The 13,153-nt window shown below is 39.1% G+C and overlaps 1 protein-coding gene across 1 annotated transcript in view; it reads left to right on the top strand.

Annotated features, from left to right (window-relative positions):
* The first annotated feature begins 12,137 nt into the window (after window positions 1–12,137).
* LOC147433606 (uncharacterized) overlaps window positions 12,138–13,153 on the top strand; it is a 110,519-nt gene continuing 109,503 nt past the window's right edge. Inside the window, exon 1 of the mRNA XM_086489520.1 lies at window positions 12,138–12,167. Within this exon, the coding sequence (XP_086345646.1) occupies window positions 12,138–12,167 (30 nt within the window). The remainder of the gene's footprint in view (window positions 12,168–13,153) is intronic.

Below are 13,153 nucleotides of genomic sequence, written 5' to 3'. Positions count from 1 at the left end.
TAATCGGTGTTAGTGGATCTAGCCTTGCCTGGGTTACACTCTCCTCGGTGGACACTAAACTACCCTGATCACCTGCCACCTTTTGGTCTATAAAAATGTATCTTCCTGATCTTAAATTCATCAAACTTAGCAATGCAACTTAACACAAATCCAACCACTCACCTGGTAAAGGATCAGTTTATGCACAACTTCTTGCTTTGCCCCTGAATATACCTGTACACAAGCGTTTAATTTCGGCAATCGAATCAAAGCATTTAACTGCTAGAGGTGGTTTTAGTAATGATTGGTATAAGTGGAGAGTTAACCTCAACCACTACTGTATTTTATACACTTATGATGTTCTAGATTAGGTCTGCCAATCTGGAGCTGTACTTCCCTCGGATGTTGGTCAATTTATATGGAAAGTCTTAATTCAGTCTTTGCTCCGTCAAAAGGTCAAACAAGGTCCAAATTTACTTCTGAAAGAAATTCTGGAATCCTCAAGTCAAATGGAACATCACTGTATGTCCTTAGTCAAATTTTCACTTCACTAAGCCCCAGTAGTAGGATGTCTCTTGCTCTCTTTTGCCTGGATTTTGCGCTATAGACTCCCCTTGATGTGATGAGTCCACATCTGTTTTTACTTTTTGATTTGGACACCTATAAGTTGGTCAATGGATCAGAAATCTATTCCAGCAGCCTGATGTTGGTTTGACCAGTCAAATCAAATCCAATTTGGACCAAAATTGACTAGGAGGCTTACCTCAAGCTATACAACACCCTGCTATGCCCACAGTCAGTTTCTGGCTCCAATTTCATGCATTAGACATTCTACACGTAGCATGTGTAACTGATCAAAAATGACTTCAAATTCAAAGAATAGACTCCTCTTGAGGTGCTGATCACTTTGGTATGCTCAAATATGGGTTTGGAGTGCCAGATCACCCAAAACACATTCTACGCATAGGATGTCTTTTTGGTCTGTTTGACCCCAGACTTGACTCACAGCTTCCCCTTGATGTCAGCAACTCAGAGCTATGCTTAGATTTTGGTTTGGATTTCAAAAGACCCCAACTTTAGCTGTTCTAGCCCTTTTTCAGTCAAAAGTGCTAAAGTCTGCTTAGAACCCAATTTTCTCACCCAATTGAGATGAAAACTTTCTCAGTCATTCAATATATGATGCAGATCATGCTCATGCAGCCATCTTATGGTTTTGGTCTTAAAATAATGCCTTGGTACAATTTGGGTAGGATGTCTAGCAATTTCTGTCTATCTGGCCTTATCCTGTCAAGATATGATCAAATTTCCACTTACCAGGTGAAAATAGGGTAAAACCTACCTTATGAACACACTGGTCAACTCAAATTTCAAAATTCCTACCAGATTAGCCTGTAGATATCCTACTCTTGAGGTGCTGATCACTTTGGTATGCTCAAATATGGGTTTGGAGTGCCAGATCACCCAAAACACATTCTACGCATAGGATGTCTTTTTGGTCTGTTTGACCCCAGACTTGACTCACAGCTTCCCCTTGATGTCAGCAACTCAGAGCTATGCTTAGATTTTGGTTTGGATTTCAAAAGACCCCAACTTTAGCTGTTCTAGCCCTTTTTCAGTCAAAAGTGCTAAAGTCTGCTTAGAACCCAATTTTCTCACCCAATTGAGATGAAAACTTTCTCAGTCATTCAATATATGATGCAGATCATGCTCATGCAGCCATCTTATGGTTTTGGTCTTAAAATAATGCCTTGGTACAATTTGGGTAGGATGTCTAGCAATTTCTGTCTATCTGGCCTTATCCTGTCAAGATATGATCAAATTTCCACTTACCAGGTGAAAATAGGGTAAAACCTACCTTATGAACACACTGGTCAACTCAAATTTCAAAATTCCTACCAGATTAGCCTGTAGATATCCTACGCGATGGCTCCTGGCTTAAAATGTAAATTTTTCCTAACAGAAATGCTCCTGATGCTCTGCAGCTCTATCAAAAACACTCACAACAACTTTTGAACTTCACTTCAGCTTTCAAACACTCTTTTGCGTCTTTTACAACCTTGTCATTAAGGTCAAAAAGTGGTATAAATACCTTACAATCTCAAACCCTAATGTTCCAATTTAACCATCTACTCAATCTAAATGTCAAAACTGGGATACAATCTGGAAGCTTCTGTAAGCCCCAATATTTACAAAGGTGAAATGTCGGGTTTTCTCAATAAATAAATAATTACAAAAAATAATAATCCGCGAGCAGTCATTTTCCGTAGGGTGTGTCCAGCTTCTAACACTTTTGCCATAGTAGACTTTGGAAAGAAACTCAATTACGAAATCATATTGGTAAGACCTCTCATGGGACAAGTAGAACTCATGCAAGATTGGGGAAACAATTACCTGTACTTGAAACAAGTGGGATCAATAACAAGGATTAATCTAAAAGATCACACTTATATAGATGTCATGAAAACTCCCATACAAGAAATCGATTCAGTCTCTTCAGCTGAAACTAAGCTTCCATCTTGGTTGAACAAAGACACTCCTATTTGGATGTGCGGAGCTTCAAAATATTGGAGCTTAAAAAGAGAAGAATGTATCTTAGAAAGGGATTGCACGGATGAAGCTTATGTACATGAACCCTTTCCCAAGCATTTGTTTGAGCCATTTGAATGGACTCAAATTTTAACAACAATGGATCTATGTGTAAATACGTCTCTGCCTACTCAATTTTGCAATGAGGACGGCTACGACATAATTCCCATCCAAATGATATCAACCCTTCACATTGAAGACAAAATTCCGGAACCCAAGGACTTGATGAAAGCTCAAGAAGTCTTTTCAGACCACTACTATGATGCAACAGATGAGTTAGAAGAACTCTCAGCTATCTCAGATGATTCCAGGTTGGAAAAAGAACATGTGAGAGCTAAGCTACTCATGAAAGGAGAGGAGGAAAAGTTTTTTCCCTTTCCTAACCAGAAACTGAGAAGACAGAAATGGTATAGACAAAAAAGAGACACTAAAAACTTGAAAGCTAGACCTATGCCACCAGTCTCCAGTAGAACACAGTTTCTGATGTAGATAGATGCACATGATTGTGTAAAGGACAAAATCATTGCATATATCCTTCAAAAAAAAATCCAAAAATATCAAAAACATCGAGAAAAAAGAGAAAAGAAACTCAAGCAACACCTAAAAACCAGGACAAGGATTCAACCATGACACGAGTTGAACAAAAAAAGAAATATCAAGAGCTAAAAAAAGGTCTAAAGGAGATATATACAGCTGAAATGGAAACCACAGAGGAGAAGGGTAAATATGTAATGAGTGTTCCATCCCATTACAAGAAATATACTCTCCAAGATAAAAAAATCATAGTCGAACAACCTGTTAAGGAACTACAAAAATAGGGCGAGTCCTATGAAGGGCCTGACAATGCAAAAAAGATAGATCTGGTCGAACGAGGAGAAGAGCCTAGACCAGCCTACATTGAAAATGACCTTACGGAAGAAGAAGAAGAGCTTTTGTTAAGCTTATTGAAAGAATACCGAGATATCTTTGCTTGGTCTTATAAGGATCTCAAGGGTGTTGATCCAAAAATTTGTCAACATACCATACCCATGAGAGATGATGCGAAACCAAGTACACAAAGGCCATACAAATATAATAAAACATTTGCCAGAAAGATCAAAGAAGAGATTGAAAAACTAAAGGAGGATGATTCATGTGTGAAATTGAACACAAAGATTGGGTGTCTCCAATTGTGATAGTACCCAAGAAAAATGGAACATTATGAGTGTGTGTCAACCTCAAGAAAGTGAATGCAGCTACCATTAGAGACAATTTTCCTCTTCCAATCACTGAGCATGTTTTAGAATGAGTTGCAGATAAAGAAGCTTACATCTTTTTAGATGGCTTTTTGGGATACAATCAACTTTTGGTTGATCCAAAAGATCATCATAAAACTGCCTTTGCAACAAAATGAGGTATTTTTGACTATCAGGTTAGCTTTTTGGGTTAACTAATGCTCCAGCCACCTTTCAAAGATTGATGAGCCATGATTTTAAAGAATATCTTAGGAATTTCTTGGAAGTATATATGGATGATCTATGCATACATTCATCAATCTGAGCTTATCATTTTGAACACCTCAAAAAGGTATTCAAAAAATGTAGACTTTATAGGATTTGCTTAAATCCTGAGAAGTGCACATTCATGGGTAGAGAAGGAAAAATTCTTGGACATATAGTGTCTAAAAATGGCATAGCTACTGATATGGATAAAATTCATGCTATTGTTGATTTTCCTAGACCAACAACAGTCAAGGGGGTTCAAGCCTTCAAGGGGCTTTGTGGATATTACAGACGGTTCATTTACATGTACGCTATAATTGCAAAACCCATGTATAGCTTGATTACACACTTTGAATTGATTGAGACATGTGAAGAATCCTTCATGAAGCTTAAGCAAGTTCTCACTTCAACTCCAATATTGAAAGCACCAAATTGGAATAAGATATTCCACATACATGTAGATGCTTCCAATTTTGCCATTGGTTGTATACTAGCTCAACCAGGAGACAGAAAAATTGATTTTCCTATTTCTATGCTAGCCGACAGTTGAATAGGGCAGAAAAAATTATACCACCACCAAGAGGGAAGGACTAGGAATGATCTATGGCGTTAAAAAGTATAGACATTACATATTAGCCAACAAATTTGTGTTCTTTGTGGACCGCTAAGCCTTATTGTACTTGGTCAACAAACCATGCAACACAGGAAGAATAGTGAGATGGTTCATCATTCTTCTGGGATTTGATTTCACTGTAGTTGTAAAAAGGGCACTACACATCAAAGAGCAGATCATTTGTCAAGGATTGTTTCAGGAGAACCACCTAAAGGAGTAGACGATGATCTACCAGATGTTCTCTGTGGAAATGATACCTAGATGGTCGGAAAACATGGTATCATTGATGACAATAACTCAAGTGGATTTGCAAATAACACTTCCTATTACAATCGGATTAATTGAGCAATCAATTATGTATCAATTGCTAGCTAGAAGGTTGTACAAAAGAAATCAAGATGGAATATTTCTCTTATGCATCAATCCCGAGGAGAAAACCCAATATCTAAGTCAAGCATATATTACCATAGTAGGAATTCACTTTGTAGAAGATCAAACTATGCGATAGATCTTGAGACTTGGAGTATTTTGGCCAATTATGAGGAGTGATGTTCATTCTTTTGTGAAAAATTGTCCTCAATGTCAAAAACAAACACCCATACCTCACGTAACATTGCTCCAACTGTCGCTTGTTCCTTAGTGGAGTAACTATCTAGTTACTTACATATCAAGCCAAACATTTCCTGAGGATATGAGTAAACACCATCAAAGAGCAATTGAAACTGAAGCAAGAGATTATGATCTTATTGGAAGACAATTGTATCGGAGAGGTAAGGATCAACATCTGCGTCTTTGTGCAAATGAAGATGAATATATTCCAATTATAGAACAAGCACATGCTGGATTAGCTAGATGTCACTTTTCTAGTGAGACCACTGCAAGAGCAATCTTAATGGTAGGCATATGGTGCCCAACACTTTTTGTAGATGCCAAAGAATATGTTTGAAGGTGTGATGATTGTCAACGAGCAAAAATGCCAACACGTGTAGATAGTATGTCCTTAAGACCAATGATGGGGGCTATAGCTTTCGCAAAATGGGATATAGATTTTCTTGGGCCAATACAGCCACCTACTTATAGAACCCAAGCTCAATATATCATTGTAGCTACCTACGAACTATTTGACCAAGTGGGCCGAGGCTAAAGCAACTCAAAAGAATGATGCCAGAACCATCGCAACATTCTTATATGAGTATGTGTTCACAAGATATGGACTGCCAATAGAAATTGTTAGTGATAGGGGAACTCATTTCCTCAATGAGGTAATTGAGTATCTACTTAATGAATTTATGGTCATCCATAACAAATCAGTTCCCTATCAGCCAGAAACAAACGGACAAGCTGAGCATACAAATTGACTAAAGTGGTTAGTTCAGGAAGGACAGACAAGGAAATGAATCTCCGTGCAGCTCTATGGGCTTATCAAGTTTCATTCAAAATAGCTTTAAATGCTACACCCTTTAATCTTCTTTATGGTCTTGATGCCATATTGCCAATATAATTTCTATTGTCGACACTAAGGGTAGCTAAGAATCTTGAGTGGACTGGACATGAACTGTCGCAGAGACTCAAAGATCTAGAAAAGCTAGATGAGCAAAGGCTAACTGTTGTAGCTCACATCTATGTACAAAGGCAGAAACAAAAACAGTTTTTTGATTCCCATCTAATTACAAAAATCTTCAAAAAAGGGGACTTAGTTTTAGTCTATTCCCTTAAGCAACGGACCGTTTATCATTGAAGATATATCTCCAAGTGGAGCACTTAAGTTATCCACCATAGATGGTGAACCAATGGCTAATTGGATTAATGGATGTCGTTTAAAGAGGTACAATTTTCCACTAACCAATGAAATTGTTAGAAAGGATGCATGCAAGTAAGCAAAGAAAGATAAAACGAGAGCAGGTTATTGATGAAGCCCAAGAAGAAGCTCGGCTTCGAGTATTCAAAAGGAAAGCTGCTCTTAAGAATCAACAAATACCTATTCCCATGAACACTCTGAAAATAGATGACCAACAATGGGAATTGCAGAAAGATACAGTGTCAACAGATGATGAATGGTTAGATGGAATGGACCTTTGCATCAGAATACAGCTGAACAATCATAGCACGAATGCATTGGTTGACACAGGAGATCGAGTAAATGCAATTAGTTATTCCACGTACAAGAAAGCAATAAGTCAGTCTTTGACATCAGGAATAGCGACTATCAAAGGATGTAACAAGAACCCAACACCAACATTGGGAGTAGTCAACTTAAATGTGATAGTACACAGTTGTTCATGTCCTCATCAGTTTGTATGCTTACCAGATGAACACATGAATGAGAGAATGATTCTTGAAATCTCATGGATGTAGACGTACAAGGCAGTACCGGATTGGGATACCAATCAGCTGAAGCTATCACCTAAAGACGGACAACTCATTGTTCCAATTGCACCAAGCAAGGAGGAATGGAAAGGGAGTTCCCAATAGAGAAAACCACAAAGTAATCAATCTTTACCATCCTTGCGACAAGAAAATGCTACAAGTATCATGCAAGGAGTCACACAAATTTGGGTACCAAAAGCACAGCTTAAGGATAAGTCCATTCAAATCTGGGTGCCCAAAACATCATCTACTGTACCGAAGATGGTTCCAAGGTTCAAAACACAAAGAGGAGCATCTCCGAGCAAGGAACCTCACACAAAATGGATTTGGAAGAAAAAGGATCACTTATCTTCTTCGCAAACCGTAAAACTGATCAAGCAATGGAGAGTTAAGTCTCAAAAGATTCCACCACACCATTCTGCACCAAGCAAACCAAAATATCATTGGCGGGGAAAATCTCGGCAACAACCATTATTGATACCAACATCTCAGACAATCAGCGTGCTAAAGCATCCTGACAGCACAATATAGCAAAGAGCACACAAGCTACAAGAATTGCTCTTTGGAAGACAACATCAGAAAGCCTCGACATCAGCAACCCTTGATTTAATTACTCAAGACCCAACTCTTGCACAGCATAATGGTTTGAACTGCATTGATCTTCAAAGCAAATGAGCCAACCAAGGCTATGCATAGACACGATTGTTCAAGCCATGCACACAGTCGTCTTGGAGTACGCCATCTAGGACGGGTGGAAGGGCACTAAGTAATTAAGGGCAATGTTTGAAGAGGGAGGAGAAGTTTGATGTTAACGTGTTATTTTTTGCAAAATTACCTAATAATGCCCTTATAAATTATCAACATGGGAATTTAACTGATAATATCTCCCCGATGAGTGTAAATACTATAAAAAAATCATCAAAAATAGTCTTTTTTGGTTAATTTTAGTCAATTTTCTTGATATTGAGACTCAAAAAATCAAAAAATCCAACAAAGAACAATAAAGCGATGTTTTTAATGGATTTTCTTAATTATTGGATTTTCACTTTGCTTTTTAGTGCATTTTGATATTTTCTTTGATTTTTTTCAATAATTAGATCAAAAATTAATAATAAATAGCAAAAGAGCTCAGATGGAAAAACTGAAGAAACGCTGATGATCAAAAAGACAAGGCGAACAGACACAAAAAATTTCAATCGAATTGGCAGATAGAAGCGAGAAGCCTAAATTAGGCGGTTAGACCTACTTTTGTAGAATTCTTGCAGAATGAGCTATAGGAATCCGATTGGGGAAATTTTTGAGCATAACATAGATTTCACGGCATAGTAGGACTAACAAGGGAATTTGGAGAAAAATGATTCGGGAAGTCCGAGTATAGATACCCAAGGTAGCCTAAAATCACCTCATTTCTACTTGTGACGCCTTTGGAGAGAGAGCTTTTCGACCTTCTTCGCGCGCATTTTTTGGAGTCCGCAGTTGCCTGTTTTCAGCACCGTCTCACACGAGACATATGGGGTAAGTTCTACTTATCAATGATCCATGCTGTACGGCCGGTAGCTAGTTCAAACCCCTAGAAAAAACCCTAGTATTCAAGCAGTGCACGAAGACCTACGACCAAAAAATGACCATAACGGCCTGTCAGCTCAACCAAATCATATGAGACTTGAACTGTAGCATGCCCCAACATAATAGAACACTTCTATATCAACAGTTGACCATTGGGCAAGGGTGGAGGGGGTCCTAAGTAAAAAAGTTAGGTTTTTGGCAGATGCCAGAATTGGATTTTGACTCCACAGACAGCGTATATACGAGGTCTATACACAATGTATATGGTTGGTTTCATAAAATCAATCAAGCCAAGCCCTTGAAAAGCAAAAAACGGATCGAAGGCTACAAAGCGTCAAATTTGACATATGAAGTTAAACTCACTCCAAATGGACCAAAATTGGATGAGTTGCTTCAGGACTCTGTAGCGGACAAGTCCATAGCCTCAAATCTGACTAACCAACTCCACAGGTCATGTAGTCACAAAAATCAGTGATTTCAGAGTCGACAAAGCACAAAATGATGCCGACAAGACGAAACTTTACCAAATTTAATTTAGGACTTGTTTTATTGTATAGAATATGTTTAGGTCAAAATTCTCAAGTTTTGCAAGAAAAAGTTGACTGTTGTAAATAATCGCGATTATTTACTTTTACAATATTTTGTCTTGAAAATGGTATCATCTCCTCACCTATCACTTGTACACACCTATTACATGCCACATTTCAAGTATGAGTCAAAATGATCAATGATAACTTGGAAAATTGTCAAAAAATGCAAAGAAGTCCTTCAAACCAATTTTTGAGTTATGAGTCACATTTTTTGATCCAAATCACCTCAAATCTAATACACACAGTCTATATTATGCCTAAAACCAAGTTGCACCAAAAAATATTCATTTTGATAAAAAAGTTAATAACCACGATTATTTACTTTTTCGCCAAGATGTGGAAAAATTGCAACTTTGCCATCATGGGACCAAAGTACATGATGTCCTAAGCCCACTAACCAAGTTTGAACAAATTTGGAGCTCAAAATCTCAAATTTTCTTTACATCTATGTTTCAAAGACCTAAAGCTTAAATCTGACACCATTTTCACCCAGTGCACTCAAATGAGCCCACACTTCACTCAAAGTATCTATTTGATATATACTTCAAGCCTATAATTCCAAAATTGCAAAAAGTTAAAAAAAATCCCCAGCTATAAATAATTGAGATTATCTACTTTTGTTGCAAATTTTTGCATGGACTTCATGATTTTGTTCTTTACATGTTTTTATGCATCTATGCATGTTCAAAAATTGATTTGAAGCAAATTGGACTCAATTTGTCAGCAATTCAGATTGAAGGACATTTCAAAGCGGAATCTGTCAAATTTTCTAACTTTTGGCACTCTATTCACTTAACAGGAGCAATGCAAGCTGCGAACAAGGCCAAGAAGAGGGTATCCCAAAAAGAAAAGCTGCCACCATACCAACTGGACCCTAGTTCAGTAAAGACAGCCAAAGAGACCTATCTAAAAGGCTTGGACTTATAGAATTCTATCCAAGAGCCATGTGGTGTAGATTTCAGAAAGATTATGAGCTCCTGTCCACAATCAAGGAAGATGGAACGGCCCAGATCACTGACCAGCAAGGGCACAAGGTAAACCGCTGCTACAACCTTTGTTGATCTTATCCCGAAGCAAGTGGAAGAACCAACAAGATTATATCATCAACACTTCCACTTTCTCGCAAAGAGACCACCAAGATACACAACACCCAATCATGCAGTTGTGACTACATTTACACAAGTGTTAAAGTCGACAACCAGGCAACCCATCGATCCCGCACAGTATGTTCTGTCCACATTGAAGGGTACAAAGAAAGAGGGTAAGATAACATATCTAGGAGCACCTGAGGTACTCACAAGAATTGCCTACCATGATATCGGCATGGCGGACAAATTTCCACCTACCCCAGATCAGAACACATGGATCATGTCTGCACAGCCATCCCCTCGAGCCACAAGGTCCACCAAAAGAACCTACAAATCTGATGAAGAATCTGCCGAGAGCTCTCCAAAAGTGCATAGTAGCGAAAGCTCAGACAATGAGGAAAGAACGTTCTCATTGCAGAGATGAAAAGAACAGCAGTGGATGCACATCAAGAGGAGCCTCAACAGAAGAAATCAAGGTTTAAAAGGGAGAAGCACTCTTATGAACGAAGCTGCCAAGCTGCATGAGAGGACCTGTAAAGTGGGTACCTAAAGAAGTAAAAGGACCAAGAACAAACACCTTGCACGGAAAGAAGCAGAAGACCCAAATAATTTCTTGGAAAGAATGTACCAGGAAGCGAAAGAATTAAAGCTAAAAGAAGCCCAAGAAGCTGAGAGAAAATCTAGAGAAGATGCGTCTGAGCAAGAAAAACATGCAAAGGAAGCAACAACACAAGGAGAGACCAGCATGAACAAAGTGATGTGTCTCCCTGACCATCATCACCTGCTACGGAACAACACGACCACCCCATGCCAAGCCCTCCACCATCACCAACAAACACACTCGTAGAGGATGACCAAACTAAAGAAAAAGAGTCTATACAAAAAGAAGCAACAGAATTTGCACAACAGGCAGCAACTACTTCCGAGCAAGCCAAAGAAAAAGAACCAGAACCACAAAGGGAAGCAAGTCCTGAACCAAAGGATGCGATAAGATTTGAGCAAACAAAGGCACAAGAATAAAAAACCACACCGTCTACCACCACCTAGCATGAAATGGTCGAGGCATCCACGAAGCCTCAAGAAGACAAAGCAGTAGAGACAAAAGCACAGCCTCAAGGGGAAGCACAAACCTAGCCGCTACCACAAACAGCCACCACAGCCCCACCAAAGGAATCACAAGAGACTGCCGAAATGTCTAGGTAGCTCACAAGAAATAAAGACTGGGTGACCAATGATGAGGTAATTCTGCAAGTTAATGAATATGCAAAGCAAATGCAGGAGATGACAGAAATTGCGATCAGCAGCACTTAGCCCGCAACACTAAGGCTAGAGAATTAGAGATGGTGCTCTCCAAGGAGAGTTAGAGGACAGATTAAATGTCATCACTACTTTGCAAAACCAAGTCCAAGAATTGAAAACTGAAGTTGAACAACACCAGCTAGCCAGAGAAAAACAACACAAAAGGAAATGGAAGAGCTAGGCAAACTTCTCATGAAGTTAACAGGTTCCTACAAGACGAAGAACAAATAGTTGATAGAGGTTACCAACGAACTCTTAACTACAACACTATTAGTTCAAAAGATCCAAGTATAGCTAGACGTAGCAAACACCTCATTGCAATATTCAGAGTAGAGGTTCAACAATCAGGCAACCTTTTTGCGACAGATAAGAGAAAATCCCGCAGTTGTCTCAATCAAAGGTACAGATGAAGTGTACAAATCACTGGAGAAAAAGAATAAAGATCTCGAGCTAGAGCTAAAGTTAGAGGAGTCACAATACAGACACCTTGCATTAATGCAGGTACAAAGAGAAGAAGAGCTTCTCAAGGAAATAACCGAGCTAAAGAGATTTAACTAGCTACTGAGAGATGGACAACAAGAGACGCAGGAAGAAGCAGGTACGTTAGAACAACCACATACTGATATTCCCTTAGTCTCTTTCGTTGAGATAAAGCCAACAGAAGAGCTAGGTGGAGAAGAAGAATTTCAAGTACCATTAGTCTCTTTCGTTGAGATACAGCAAGCAGAAGAGCTAGGTGGAGAAGAAGAATTTCAAGTACCATTAACATAAGCTGATGAAGTGCCAATGGTCCAGCTATCAAAAGTTGAGGAAGATGCACTTAAGGAAAAGGTTACCCAGGAGACGGATGAGCAGTGGAAAGCAGCGATGGATTGGGATTTGGGAGTTATTCACTCAGTCAATGTTACTCAACTCACTCCCAACCAAATCAATACACAACGGCATCAGCAATCACTGTCATATCCCTTGATCAAGGTAGAGCTGCTACAAGTCAAGGAAAGACTCTATAAAGACATGCAAGTAGAAGGCGCAAATGAAGTCCACCCCAAGTGGACAAAGAGCGTTGAACAAGAATCCTAGATACTTGTTCTGTTCATAAGAGCACTTGCGGCACTTCAAAAGGACCCAACTTTTTGTCATGTATCAAGAGTAAGGACGTGGCAAGTGCATGAGGCAATGACAAAGAAGCGACCTACATGGCTGAATTATCTAAGATTGCTAGCTCCAGAAAAGGGAACGCCGACAGAGGAATACATGGTGAAAACCCTGAATGGGCACCATAGCATTCTTCAAAAGTCTCCCTGATCTCTCATGTGCTATGCTTTAGAAAATTTGCCGAATGCTGCTCACATGCATTGAAGTTTTTCATGAGCAAGAGCAAGCAGGAGCCCCGTGCATGTCCTTCCTCGAGGGAAATAAGGGTTTATGCTATGATCTCAGTGGCCAATCTTTCGAAGAAGTCCTTTATGGATTCTACGCCCGTTGCATGTTCTTGCCATCTCATAATATGTTGGCATTTGAGGAAGCATTTTACACAGGGTTTTTCACTTGGCGAACGAAGATTTTTGGGCTAGTGATCAGCAC

This window comes from Adiantum capillus-veneris, chromosome 19 (assembly GCF_014529385.1).
Source record: "Adiantum capillus-veneris isolate H3 chromosome 19, ASM1452938v2, whole genome shotgun sequence".
NCBI lineage: Eukaryota > Viridiplantae > Streptophyta > Polypodiopsida > Polypodiales > Pteridaceae > Adiantum > Adiantum capillus-veneris.
Note: the sequence above shows the minus strand (reverse complement) of the source record. Positions and strands in the feature narration are given on the sequence as shown.